Source organism: Eulemur rufifrons, chromosome 8, assembly GCF_041146395.1.
Source record: "Eulemur rufifrons isolate Redbay chromosome 8, OSU_ERuf_1, whole genome shotgun sequence".
NCBI lineage: Eukaryota > Metazoa > Chordata > Mammalia > Primates > Lemuridae > Eulemur > Eulemur rufifrons.
Window position 1 is genome coordinate 51,659,364 of NC_090990.1, and position 14,825 is coordinate 51,674,188.

At 42.9% G+C, this 14,825-nt stretch overlaps 1 protein-coding gene across 3 annotated transcripts; it reads left to right on the forward strand.

The window, feature by feature from the left end:
- The first annotated feature begins 11,477 nt into the window (after positions 1-11,477).
- On the forward strand, positions 11,478-14,598 carry GADD45A (growth arrest and DNA damage inducible alpha). Of its 3 annotated transcripts, XM_069478051.1 has the most exons (4): positions 11,478-11,817; positions 12,299-12,400; positions 12,611-12,848; positions 13,921-14,598. In XM_069478051.1, the coding sequence occupies exons 1-4, from the start codon at positions 11,774-11,776 to the stop codon at positions 14,032-14,034; spliced, it is 498 nt and encodes a 165-aa protein (XP_069334152.1). In that variant the 5' UTR covers positions 11,478-11,773; the 3' UTR covers positions 14,035-14,598. The 3 variants fall into 3 exon arrangements, with proteins under 3 accessions (XP_069334152.1, XP_069334154.1, XP_069334153.1); XM_069478053.1 differs by lacking the exon at positions 12,611-12,848; XM_069478052.1 differs by lacking the exon at positions 12,299-12,400.
- The last annotated feature ends 227 nt before the right edge of the window (positions 14,599-14,825 follow it).

Here is a 14,825-nt window from a genome sequence, read left to right on the forward strand (position 1 = left end):
TATGGAGTCATACAGAATGTAGTACCTTTTATTTTTTTATAACAATGCACTGAGAACATACATAAAAGGTTCTTTATAACTACCTCTTAAAGGATTAATATGCTAAACTGCATAAAAATCAGGATCCCAAATTCGTTTCCAAAACTTTTGGACCATATGATATTCCATCATCATCACCATCAACACTTATTGAATGTGAAATGTCATCCCTAAAGAGTATTCTTGAGCAAAGATGATCGCTAGGCTGTGGTGCTAAGATTGCTAAATCTTAACTACTAGACGATCACTAACAGTAAATCTTTAAGCTGGTACCAGATTTACAATCAGCTTTAACTAAGAACATTCCAGTGACTAAGTACACTAAGCATCACCTCAGAATTCATTCTTCTTGTCCCTCTCAGATTATTAAGCTGTATAAGATCCAATTTACGGCATATTACGATTATATTCATTGTTTAATTTGGGTGGATTCTAATTCAATACAGGGACCCACATAATTGTATGGCTAGACTGTTGTGATCTACATCCTCATAAAATTTACCACAGCATGAGCTCATACACGCAAATCTCACATTTATATCAGAAATTCAAACCACATCAAACTTAAGACATAATATTTGAAGTCAGCAAAGCCACAGCCCACCTCTAATACTTCCTTAAAAATCTGTTGCTAAATCCAGTTCGCCAAGAAGCAGACACATAAGTAAATATCCCAGTGAGTCCTTTGTTAGTTTCCTGATGGGGCTACACAGACTCAGACAGAAGGAGAGCTCTTTGGAACCACCCAGAAAATTAGAAAAGCAAGGACTAGAAGCAAAGATCTGTGAGAAAGAGAAATGTCTTTAGCGTTACACTTTTGGCAAATGATAAAAGGCAGCTTTAGTGACAGCAGCCAGATGGAGATCAAATGACAACTGTGAGTTCATAATGGTCTCCAGCATTCTGGCAAGCACGGGGGCAGTAAGGGAAGTGGGAGGGGTCAGCTTTACTGGTACTACAAGCCAATCTGGTGCACATCAGCGTTATCTGACGTCAGCTAAAACCAGTTCTGAGGCACTGGGACCAGCTGCTATGCACTGAGAGCACGCTGGCCGGCCTCCGTGCACTCCGGAGCTCCTGCCCATAACATTTACAGGACGCCACCAGTTAATTTATGTTCCCTACAGTGGGGAGGATCCAGATGTTGAGGCTGCAGTTGCTGATTTGAAAGCAGTTCACAAATACAGGAAGCTCTCAGAGGATAAAAGAAAATGTATGGGTGTTCTACAGTGAATTTGAGAAATCCATTGTTCTGTATAAAACACACACACACACCCCACACGAGAAAGGTTGGAATAACATCAAGCCCTGTTCCTTAGCACGCACAGAAATACATCATTCATGTTATCAAAACTGCCTAAAGATCTAAAGTGCACAAACGGCGAACCTCAGTTCATCTGCAATCAGAGAGGGAACACATATACTGGATTTATCTGTGGCTGCATTAAAATTCAAGGGAATTTTTCACAGCAGGAGGTGAGGACTGTGAAGTCCAATACTTTTGCCATCAGCAATGATGCCCCAAATGTTTGAGAAAATGGAAATAAATACAATATTTTACTTAGTTGAAGGAATTAAGCACAAAGAAAATTAGAAAAGAAATTGGAAAATGGGTGCCATATAATTCACATTCACGGTGTCCTATTATGGGCTGTGTTCTGTAAGTGCCGTACATATATTATCTCATTTAATCTCCACACTAAACTTATTAGATAGCTTTTGGCAGGAAAGAGACAGAAGAGGTTAGGTGACTTGCCCAAGCCTGACTCTAAAGTCTGCATTCTGAACACTACACTCTGAGGCCACGTGAACTGCAGCTGTTCTAGAGGAGGAGAGCATGTGGCTAAGAATGTGAGATTTGGAGTCCCACAGATGCGTATTTGCATCTTGGCTCAGCCACTTAGTTTTGGTCCGTTGAGCTAATAACTAGCTTAACCTAGCCAATAGGTTGTAGCTTACTCAGCAATAAAATGAAGATAATAGTATCAACCTCATAGATTATTGTGAGGGTCTAGTGATGTCATGTAAATAAAAATTTTATCATAGTGCCAAGTATATGATAAATATTAACCAATTAGGTTTTTTTATTAATAAATAGGTCTAGTCAGAAAAAAAAGTGCCTTTAAAGAAGCTGGCAGGGACCAGGCGCAGTGGGTAGCTCATGCCTGTAATCCTAGCACCTGGGAGGCTGAGGCAGGAGGATTGCTTGAGGTCAGGAGTTCAAGACCAGCCTAAGCAACAGGGAGACCACATCTCTACTAATAATAGAAAAATTAGCTGGGTATTGTGACACATGCCTGTAGTCCCAGCTATTCGGGAGGCTAAGGCAGGAGGATCACTTGAGCCCAAGGAGTTGGAGGTTGCAGAGAGCTATGATAATGCCACTGAACTCTACCTAGGGCAACAGAGCAAGACTCTGTCTCAACAAAAAAAAAAAAAAAAAGGAAGAAGAAGCCGGTAGGCTTTGAATCTGTTGTAGTGTTGGGGACAGCACGATTTCTGAAACATCTCTGGATACCAACTCACAGTTGCACATAGATTTTATAAGAAAATCTTCTAAAGGGGTGCACATAAGTTCAAGTTGCAATCTCTGATTTTTTGAAACTGTGCTAATAAGTATCTTAGGTTAAAAGGAAGTTATTTTTATTAATACAAACAGAAAAGAATGACAGGAAATAGCCATGTCATGGATGACAAGTAAGCTGAGAAAAAGTAAAATGCAGAACATTATAAAAGCCCAGTGCTTAAGGGCTCCTGACGGCTAGAACCAAAGAAATTAGGATTTACATTGTGGTTAGATTTAAGGCAATATAGCTTCAGGGTCACAGATGGACTTGTTTTGTTAGTTTACGTAAAGGATATAAATCCAAACTTACAAAATGGAGTTGAGGGTCCAGTTGCTAGGGATAATTAGAGACACGCCAAATTAACCAAACTTAATTCAGATGGTCATTAAACAATGACCCCACCTGGTTTTCTGTCGTTTTACCATCTGTTGTAGCTATTTCTTCTCAGATGGGAGAGTTCTCACTAGCTTCCAGGTGCGACCTGTTTACTAAGACGCAGTGCCAAATCACAGTCCATAGCATTTGGTAACCAGACAATAAATTAAGGTTAACAAGGCAAAAGTTGTAATGTAACCTCAACTAACCTACAGAAATGGATTGAAATTTTTGAAAATTGATATTAAAGCAGAAGTATATGAATGTGCTTTTAATCCTTTAGACACATTATCTGGGGACTGACTTTTTAAGGCCCAGAAAAATATGTTTTTGTGGTAAGGTATTGGAGGTTTCTCAGTGACTGCAGAAAATTATAGAGTAATTATGGAATAACAAAATTATTAAGTAAAAAAAATGTTAGAGCTGGAAGGATCTTGGAGAACAATTTCTCCGCTTCCAATTGTGACGGGTAGTGTCTCAAGGGCTGTGAGTGAGTTGGGGGAGGAGAGTGAGAGAACCCTGGAACCTGCAGACCTCTGCTCCTCTCCCCCACTCCCATCTGGCTACTTCAGCCTGGATATTCCGCCTTTATCTATCTGTATGGGGATTATGCCTACTATGTCTTTTGGGGAAAGGAAGTTCTCTTAATTTAAAAAGTTCACAAGTATTTGACGAATGAGGAAACTGAGGAAGGGACCGGGTAAACAGCCTGCCTGCGATCACACATCATTCAAGCCACATTCTTGGAGGGACATCACATTAGATTTATCGTAGTTGGCTGTGTATGCAAAGTAGCCACATAGGTCTTAATTTTACAGCATCATTTCAGAACTTCCTTAAATACAGACCAGATATAAAATATAAACAAATAAGTCTATAACAGGCCTTCTTGTATTTGATGGTGATGCTTTCCTAAAATAGGGAGGATGGCTTGCCAAAGGGGCGGCTCCAGCTGAGAAAGCAAAATCCCTGACACATTTCTGCTTAGTGGCCAGTGATACTAATAAGACTTTCCGCCCTATATCTTAAGGGAATGAGCAGGAACATATGGCAGAAATCCTTATAGGTCAACAACAGAATGTTAAACACAATCCATCACTTTGCCACAAACTGATACGGTCCACGAAGCACAGGAGTAAAGTGTTCATAATGGACAGCCAGATAACAGTCCATTCGCTGCATTCTTTGGTTACTAAAAATGAAGCCACTTTGGACCTTTACAATATAAAGTCATACAGTAGCCAGAAAAGCATGTCAGATAGACAAGGCCAGCCTCTGCGAAATGTCCGGCCATCCAGAAATGAGGGTGCCAAAAGACCATGTCCTCCTAGACTCTCTTCAAAAGATCACAGTCTTACAGCACTTGATCTTAAATTAACCTGTTTTAATATTTAATATTTTCTAGATCTTGAGACTGATGTTTCATTGCCAAAGCAAAGGAGGACCAGAGAGAAATGTAAGAATGCATGTTATTCACAAAACAACAACAACAACAACAAATCGTATGAACAATTTCAAAGTATAAGCTTTACTGGCAGAAATTTCCAGTTAATAAAGATTAAACGCTTACAAGCACTAAAGCCAGAGAGAGAGGTAAAAGTTCAAAGAGCAGTAAAAAATACTCTTATTTTCCTTTACTCCTTTTTCTTTTGTTCTCAGTCTCCTAAATATTACTTGAGTTCCTTAATTTCATCTCCATTTGCACTTTTTGCATGTTGCTTCTATAACAAAACAACCCATCTTTGCTGTTTTGAATCTTCCACTTCAAAACTCACCTTCATAAAACCTCTCAAGGTTGTTTTTCCTCATCATTATAATCTCTTTATGCTACATTGAAAGAAGGAGACTTGAAGCTTGGCAATTAAGCACCTTTTAATCTACTGGGCTTTATATGTATACAATACAGACTGGTAGAGGTCACAAATCCTTCGTTTACAAAATGGGCCAGTTTGTAGCTCCTGAAAATAATATATATAAGAAAAACATTTGGGTGGGGGTGGAGGGAGTATGAAGAGGAATATAAAATGCAGAAAAGGGTGCACAACCCTCTGTAATCAAAAAATTCCAAGCAGCAAAATAGTATTAGTATTTGATCGAGACTTCTTACTAAAATGTGAAAAGAGACCAGAAGGTTTATAGCTCTATGTTCTAGTTCATTAATTACATCTTTAAATCTGTACACCATATTCATTCAACAATACCTGATTTAAAAAATATTTATTGAGTCCACTTTGTGCAAGTCACTGTTGTAGTCACTTATACAGATCAATCAGTGAACAAAACAAAACTCGACCCCATTGAACCTATTCTTGGGGAGTGGGGTGGGCAGGAGAGGGGATTCAGATAACAAACAATACATATAAGTAAAAGATACGTTAGAAGGTGATGAATGGTACGATTTCAAAAAGAGAAAGAACGAGGTTTAAGGGATCAGTAGTGTCAAGGCGTAAAGGTATTGCAGCTCACATAGAGTGGGCAGGGGTGGGCCTGGCTCGGAAGAGGACTTGAAGGGAATGAGCTGTGTGGACATGAGGAGAAAGACTGTTCTAGGCATGCAGTCAGTACAAAGGCCCTGTGGCAGAAGGAAGGCTAGAGTGGCTAGGGAAGAATGAGCATGGGGGGAATAAAAGATGACATTGGAACAGGGATCAGATTGTTTTTACAACAGCTTTATTGAGATATAATTTCCACCCTATTCAATTCACCCTAAATGTACTACTCAATGGTTTTTACTCTATCCACAGAGTTGTGCTATTATCACCACTATCAACATTAGAACATCTTCATCATGGGAAACAGATTCTGTAGGGCATTTTAAGCCACAGTAAGGACTTTGGCTTTTACTCTGAGTGAAAAGAAGCTTTTGGTAAGTTTGGGTCAGAGAATTGACCGTGATCTGATTTGCTAGTTATAGGATCACTTTGGCTGCTGGAGATGAAGGGAGGAGGGGCAAAGCAAAGAGAGACCAGGTGGGAGGTGATGGTGTTGGTGATGAGAAGTAGTTGAATTATGTCACATTTTGAAGTATATCAGGTAGGATTTGCTGATGGGCTGGGTGTGGGTTGTGAAAGTCGTCAAGAATGACACCACGGTTTGGGGGCTGAACAATGGGAAGAATGGAGTTGCCATTGAGTAGGGACAGGATCAGGAGGACAATCAGGAAAGTAAGTTTTGTCACTTAAGTTTGAGATGCTTATTGGATATTGACACAGAAATGATGAGTAAGCTCTGAGGTTGAGAACAGATGACTGACCAGGTTGGAAATACATTTGGGTGTCATCAGCATATAGCCATGAGACCAGATGAGATCACCAGGAGAGTGAGTATAGACAAGAAGAGAAGAGGTCCAAGGACGGAGCTGTTAAGAGGTTTGGAAGAAGAAAACTTTGCAAGGAAGTTGATGGGCGAATAGAATTGTCTTCTATTTCAGAGAAAGAAAACTCAGAAATATGTTCAAGGTGCAAACACAAACTACCAATGGCCAGTTACCAACTCAGACCACCTACCTTCCTTACCAGTGATTAGCCTGCCAAGCAGAGCTCCTCAGAACATTTCTCCTGTGGTGGAAGCTTTCTGATACGCACTTCCCAACAGGAATGTGGGGAAGTTGGGTTGGCGGGGGGAGTCTTGAATGTCCTAGTGAGTCTCTTCATCTGACACCTCAACTGACTGGGCCCTGCTTGGCTGGTGAAACGTGAACAGCTGGTGGCAGCACGAACAGCTGGTAGTTAGCCCAAAGCTCAAATCAACACCATGACTTCACTACCATAATTCTTAACAGCTGAAGAGAATTTCCATAGGGTAAGGATTTATTAAACACACACACACAAAGATGGCATTAAGGGTATTATATTAATTTTTGATGGTAAATAACAAATTACCACAAACTTAGGGGCTTGGCCCGGCACGGTGGCTCACTCCTATAATCCTAGCACTCTCAGAGGCCCAGGCAGTAGAATCACTTGAGCTCAGGAGTTCAAAACCAGCCTGAGCAAGAGCGAGATCCCGTCTCTACTAAAAATAGAAAAAATTAGCTGGGTATGGTAGCAAGTGCCTGTAGTCCCAGCTACTCGGGAGGCTGAGGCAGGATCACTTAAGCCCAGGAGTTTGAGGTTGCTGTGAGCTATGATGCTGCCATGGCACTCTAGCTTGGGCAACAGAGTGAGACTCTGTCTAAAACAAAACACACACACACACACACACACACACACACACACAAAAAAACAACTTAGGAGCTTAAAACAACACCCATTCATTACCTCACAGTTTCTATACCTCAGAAGTCCTCGCATGGCTTAGCTGGATTCCCTTCTCAGGGTCTCGGAAGGCTAAAATCAGTATTGGCCACACTGCATTCTCATCTAGAAGCTAGACTTGGGAAGGATACGTTGGAAAAATTCATTTCCTTTCAGTTATAGTTTGCTTCTTCCAAGCCAACAATGGAGAGAGAATCTCACGCTTCCCGGCTCTCTTGGGAGAAGTCCTGGGCTCTTCTCTGCAGGACTCACCTGATTAAACCAGGCTTGCCTGGGATAATCCTTCTTTTGATTAACTGGAAGTCCGTGAATTAAGGACCTTAATTATATCTGCAAAATCCTTTCACCTTTGCAGTAGAACGTAATATAATCTTGGGTGTGATAGCCCAACACTATTGCCATATTCTATTGGTTAGGAAGTCGGGTTTTGCCCACAGTCAGGGGAAGGGGATATACAGAGCATAACACCAAGGGTTAGAGATATTGAGGCCATCTTAGAATTGTGCCCACCACAGTGATTGTCCAAGAGACACTAAACCTTGGTAAATTCAAATAGAAATACTGATCCTAAGAAAGATATATTTTTAGGTGATAGTATATCTTGTCTGAATGATCTTCTCTGGGGGGAAAAAATGAGGGAAATTCACAGGCCTGCCTTGAGCAAATAACTTCACCAGATTTATGCAAAAAAAAAAAAAAAAAAAAAAGTCAGGAAACTTACGTTTTGTAATTGTTTTTTTTTAAGAAACAGGGGCCCACTCTGTCACCCAGTCTAAATAGAGTACAGTGGCAAGATCACAACTTACTGCAACCTCGAACTCCTCACTCAAGTGATGCTCCTACCTCAGCCTCCTGAGTAGCTGGGACTGTTAGTGCATGCCACTATACCCAGCTAATTTTAAAATTTTTTGTAGAGAAAGTCTCACCATGTTGCCCAGCCACACTAGTCTCAAACTCCTGGGCCCAAGAAATCCTCCTGCCTTGGCCTCCCAAAGTGCTAAGATTAGAGGTATGAACCACCGTGCTTGGCCAGGAACTTCATGATTTTTAACAAAAAATATAATACAATTCTAGGTAGGTGATAAATATATCTGTCATAGTCTAACTGTTCTTCTCCTTTAATGTAAACAATGATCTGTCTAATACTGAAATAATAAGCATTATATCTTTTTCAGTTGTTAAAGCACTGACAATTTTTTGAAAGAAAGAAATATAATAATTCTGTATTATAGAACCAGTAGTAGGAATGTATGTATGATAAGAGTGAAGAAAATATCAAAAAGATCTTTAATATGCAAAGCAGGGAGTAGTACTAAAATAATTGAGCAATTCTTTAGTACATATTTCCATATGATTTCCAAATATAACCATTTGGCATCCTTACAAACATTACTACAAGGTCATTCTAGTCCTGTTTACTTGGAGTACTTGTAGTACTCAGGATTACCTGTAGTATTTTTAAAAATGGCTTCACATATTGAAGTCATTAAACTGATTATTAAAAAGTATGTATATATCAGTTATAATGATTTAGGAAAATTTCTCTGATTTACAATTTGATACCAAATCTCCCCAGGACTGATGTGCATTAAATAAATCACTTATGACCATTCTAATGTGTAACTGCAATCTAACTGTGTAGCTAAATGCAATTTCTACTTCCAGCCACAAGGCCCAACTTTGAAGATAATCACTGATGAAACATTCTAGGTAGACTCAGCAATGAGTAAAATGATGTAACATATCTGAGTCAGAAAGTATGACAAATGAATATTTCTGAATACTGGAAGCCTGAGCTTATCTCACAGAGAAAACCTCGACAACACTTGAACAAATAACTTTCCCATGAAATAGCATGCAGTATAGTTTTGAGTGAGGGACTAAGCCTATGTTAAGAAGTAACCATTTTAAACCACATTTTTACTGCATATAGTTGACTTGGGTGGGGCACTATTAGGACTCTGGTTCATTTGAATTGGTGTAAACAATACACGGGTTCTACTGTCCTACAGCTTCCATTCAGATGACTAAAGTCATGGGACTTTCAGCATAGCTAGCTGATGACAGTGCATACTATTTTGTCCCAAAATCCAGTTCAAGCCTGGACATACCAGTTAGATAGTAAGCTGTTTAAAGGCAAAGGACCAGGAATTGTACAGGTCTTGGCATGTAGTAGGACATGAAAAAGTGTTTTTGAACTAAAGTTAAATGTGGAATATCTTAGAATTCATGCAATGCACAGGACTGCAGGATTCTGCGATGTTTTTTAACTCTCAGATTCTACTCGACTCAATAAACACTGACTGCTTCAATTAAATGCAGGAATTGTGCTAGGTGCTGAGGACACCAAGTTGATAAGTCACAGTCCCTGCTGTCAAGAAACTCACATGATCCCTAATTCTTTGTCAGCTTGCTATGATCACATTTCCTTCCAAAGAATTTCTAAGCAATGCCTAGTGGATACAACCTTGGAGTTCCTTGGAATAGTTCAACAATCTCCAAATGATGACTCAGGCCAGATTGTATAACTCAGGTTTTGTCTGCAAAACTGAAAATGCTTCAGTACCTACCTAAATTTCAATGTTGAGGAATTCTTTAACAAAGACATCACATGTTAGGATTTAAGGTCTCACCATGTTGCCCAGCCACGCTAGTCTCACTTCTATACCATTTAAGGTATAGAAGTGAGGTACACAATTACCCTTGGGTGAATTATGCACTGACCACGATCATTTCTTTACTCAAATGTTCTAACAACGCAGTTAGAAATTGAGTGCAAAATGGCAGCTCAAATAAATGAACCAGAAAGCCGACCTATCGCTTTTCATTTTCACTAAATTAAGATCGAGAGAACTAGAATGATAAAAACATAAGGGTGCAAAACTCCCATGTACCTTTGCAAAAAATTACTTCTGTGACCTTTGGCTGTACAGTGACTTTAATAATGCAAGCACTGTTTTGAATGCAAGCATGTGGGAGGCATTTTCACCACTTTTGGTGACTTCAGTAGGCTTAAGAAATGTTTTTGCATTTATTGCATAAACTCATAAAACAAAGGAAGGGTCTTTCAAACTATTCAGTGAGAGCCTATATAGTTTGTTTTTCAAAAATGTATAACTAGTGCTTACGGTTATAAAGTTCTGCTTTCCACCTACAAGTTGCCATTATCTCAAAGGTGAAATTTTAGCATATGACTAAAACTTCCTATAGCTACAGCTTCATGATTCAGCAGCAACATCAATAATTCATAGTGAGATCATAGGCTCTCTGTGGAAGGTAGTGACATACATGCCTTATGAAAGGAAGCTTAGGGCATATCGAGAGCATTTTGAATTAAGACTTGTGGCTTGTGTGGGTGTCAGATATTTGTCTCTCAGTTGGTAGGAGTGCAGAAGGATCCTTCTTTGGGAAAGACTCCTTCAGAAAGGTGAATTTGGGTTGTCAGGCTGGGATTCACACATGTGGTCACCAGCTCCCCACCTATCCCAGCTCTCCACCTACCCCAGTGCACAGTTTTCCAGAATTACACTGGGCAGGTGGGATGCCTTTCTGCTTTTAGTGGAAAAGATTGCAGCTTGGTTCCCTGCCATCGCTAAACACAAATGTGTTGGTTTTTCTTTTTTGAGCTTCCAACCCTTGCAACCTTCCAAAAATAAATCAAACCAGCCATCAGGGCACCGAAATAATACTACTACTAATAAGCAGCTTTGCCTAGACTTATACAAACAACACTTCTGAGGTAAACTTTGCCCCAGAGGTCTGGAGACACTTTTCTTTATGTAATCTAGCTTACTAATAATTACTAGACTTGGGTGCATTAACCCTGGAAATAGATTTTAATAGCCACCCCTTAAAACAAACGACATGAAACGATATTTTTTTTAAAAAAGTGCACCAACTAGAAAAACACTTGGCAGCCTGCGTGGGTCCAAGTCAAAGATACCTCCTGCCACTGCGAAGCCCTCCACTCCAAAGGGCCCCCACCAACCGGGCAAGAGCGCCCGCCGGGGACCCCGCCTTCCTCCCTCTCACGGCACCAGCACCGCCCCCTCCCCTCGGGTCACCTCCCGCGTGGCTCCTCCCCCTTCTGCTCCTCTTAGCCTAGTTCCAGGAGCTGGGGCCAAATTGCCAGAGCAGGATGATTTGCATAGCCCAATGGCCGCGCCGTATGCAAATGAGGCTGGAGGTGGTTGGCTGAAGGTTGGCAGGATAACTCCGGCGAGCTGGGCCCTTTGTCCTCCAGTGGCTGGGAGGCAGCTGCCAGGTTGGTGTCGCAGCCGGTGGCGAGACGAGGGCCCTAGAGCCAGCGAACGAGCGAGCGGGGCGGGAAGGGAGGACTGCGCGGCGGCGGCGGCGGGAGCTAGAGGAGGAGCCCGGGCGGGCGAAGGGAGGCCGAAGAGTGCCCGAAGAGTGCCGGGGCCGGAGCTTGCCGCGCGGCGCGGGTGAGCGAGTGCAGAGAGCAGGCGCCCGCGCGCGCACGGTGGCAGGAGCAGCCCGCACGCCGCGCTCTCTCTGTGGGCGACCTGCAGTTGCAATATGACTTTGGAAGAATTCTCGGCTGGAGAGCAGAAGACCGAAAGGTAAGTGGGTCTGTGGACTTTTCCGGACCTAACTCCTCTTCTGCTCCCGGTGCACCCTAGTGCAGTAGGGCTGTGGATGGTTTGCAGGAGAGCGAGCGTGAAAGTTTGCAGAGGGCACCTCCCAGGGACAACCGTGGGTGGAAAGAACTTGCCCCCTAATCCGGCCGAGCCCCGCCGGGGTCCTTTACAAAGGGCAGAAGTGGCCGTCGCTGCCCCTACGGCTCCCGCGGCTGGCAGCCTGTGGCAGTGTCCTCCGGGGAGGGTGGGGGGGGCACTCTTGGGGCTCCTCACAGGGGCTGCGAGGGGCCATGGGGGGTGACGGGGCTGGAGGAACCCTGGGCTTGCGGAAAGCCCGGGTGCACGGCGGCGCTTGCACTCGGGAGGGAGAGAGCGGGGGTCGGTGGTGATGCAAGGTTGGGGGTGGCTACCGCCCCAAGGGCACCCGGGCTGACGGGACCCCCTCACCTTTGCCCGCGTGTAGGATGGATAAGGTGGGGGATGCCCTGGAGGAAGTGCTCAGCAAAGCCCTGAGTCAGCGCACTATCACCGTCGGTGTGTACGAGGCGGCCAAGCTGCTCAATGTGTAAGTGGGGCCCTTGCGTGTCCCCTCGCGGCACCTCCTCCCCACCCCCTGCAGCGTCGCCTCCGGCCGCTTTCCATCTGCCGGGGTGGCTGCTTGCCCCAAGGGAGCGAGCGAGCCGGGTGGCGACCCCCGGGGACCCGGGCGGGGCTGCGGGCGCCCACGCGGGCGTATCGTGGCCCTGTGGTCACTGGCTCCGCCCGCTGCCCCCAGCGACCCCGATAACGTGGTGCTGTGCCTGCTGGCGGCGGACGAGGACGACGACAGGGATGTGGCTCTGCAGATCCACTTCACCCTGATCCAGGCATTCTGCTGCGAGAACGACATCAACATCCTGCGCGTCAGCAACCCGGGCCGGCTGGCCGAGCTCCTGCTCCTGGAGACCGATACGAGCCCGGCGGCGAGCGAGGGCGCCGCGCAGCCCCCGGACCTGCACTGCGTGCTGGTGACGGTAAGAGAGTGCGGGCTAGAACCCGGGAAGGAAAGGAGCCAGGACGTCTCCTGACTGCAGATCTGGAATGGGTGGGGATCAGGTGGGTGGTTGCCTTTGCCCCACTCAAGAGCGGCTGGACTTTCAGCCGAGATGTACTAGTTTCATCATCAGGATTTTCTCTGGTACAGAACATGTCTAAGCATGTTGGAGGCTGCCAGCAGCGGAAGAGATCCCTAGATCCCTGTGAGTCAGCAGTCAGCCCAGCTACTCCCTACCTACATCTGTACTACCTCCCGTGACTAATTCCTTTTAACAGGGCAGATTAGATAAAGCCAAATAAATTCCTGGCTCACCCCTCATTAAGGAGTCAGCTTCATTCTCTGCCAGTCAAAGCTAAAAATAGAAATGGTGTAGGAGACAGACCTTATTCTCTAGAAATACATTACGAGGACAGAGTGGAATTTTTTTTTTCTTTGCAATCTTGCATTTTTTTTAAATGGACCTTTTTTTTCCCCCCTGATAAAAACCTTTGGTGGGAAGATAAATTGTGTTTTCATAGGTAAGTGTGCTGCCTTTGTCTTCTAAATTTTACTCCTTTTTGATCGGTGAAATGGCAGCCTGATTATTTTGCTAGTCCTGAAAAGTACTGCTCTATCTTTTGGGAAGACAACTGGTGGCAATTCCAATTAACTGCAGCGGACCTCTCATCTCATTGTACACGCAGCACGGAGATCTTTCCCAAAACTTTCACTCAGGGCTCTCTGCCACTCAGGGCTCTCTGCCAGGGCCCACAAGATACGCTCATGCAAAACTGAAAGGATATCACGCAAACGTTTATGCAGCTCATCGCGGATGGCGAGTGTTCAGTCTTTGCCAAGGGTAGTTTAATAGATAATTACCCTTAACAAGTTTGCAGGAAACCCAGCTACCTAGAAGAAACTTTATTTTTTGTGCTTGTAACTTGTCTCCCTGTCGCATAGCCAAAATATAGAATGTTTGAGTGTCTTCCCCTCAAAAGTAGTATAATTATTAGCAAATTTTGATTTTTTTTTTTTTAGTAGTAAGTTTATTTTTCTAAATTTGTTCCCAGAATCCACATTCGTCGCAATGGAAGGATCCTGCCTTAAGTCAACTGATTTGTTTTTGCCGGGAAAGCCGCTACATGGATCAGTGGGTTCCAGTGATTAACCTCCCTGAACGGTGATGGCATCTGAATGAAAATAACTGAACCAAATTGCACTGAAGTTTTTGAAATACCTTTGTAGTTACTCAAGCAGTTACTCCCTACACTGATGCAAGGATTACAGAAACTGATGTCAAGGGGCTGAGTGAGTTCAACTACATGTTCTGGGGGCCCGGAGATAGATGACTTTGCAGATGGAGAGAGGTGAAAATGAAGAAGGAAGCTGTGTTGAAACAGAAATACAAGTCAAAAGGAACAAAAATTACAGAGCACCACGAAGGAAGGAAAACTATGTATTAATTTAGGATGGTTGAGTTACATTAAAATAAATGAAATATGCTTTGTTAAAGTTTAAATGTGCAGCCATAGTTTGGGTATTTTTGGTTTATATGCCCTCAAGTAAAAGAAAAGCCAAATGGGTTAATCATATTTTACAACCATATTTTATTGTATTTTGATGAGATGTTAATTCTCAAAAGTTTTATTATAAATTGTACTAAGTTATTTTATGACATGAAAGGTTATTTATGCTATAAATTTTTTGAAACAATGCCTACAATAAACTGGTATGGAATAATTGCATCATTTCTTAATGTGTGCTTTTGTTTCTTTTAGCTTGGATGTTATTAACATATTTTACTGATGCTTTGCTGTACACTAAGTCCAAAGTCAGAATAACAGATGATTTAAGAAAAGCTGGGGTTACTGTTAGGGGAAAACGATTAGAGATTCGACTTGCAAAATTTGAATATTACAGTTCAATGACATTAGTGCTGTAATAAAATTATATGCAAAATGTTGAAAAAGCAGAG

Bases quoted from the DNA above. Each gene is read 5' to 3' on its own strand.
- GADD45A (XM_069478051.1), top strand. From the start codon at position 11,774: ATGACTTTGGAAGAATTCTCGGCTGGAGAGCAGAAGACCGAAAG. The intron at 11,818-12,298 runs GTAAGTGGGTCT...GCCCGCGTGTAG, and splicing joins GGAGAGCAGAAGACCGAAAG to GATGGATAAGGTGGGGGATG. The intron at 12,401-12,610 runs GTAAGTGGGGCC...CGCTGCCCCCAG, and splicing joins GCGGCCAAGCTGCTCAATGT to CGACCCCGATAACGTGGTGC.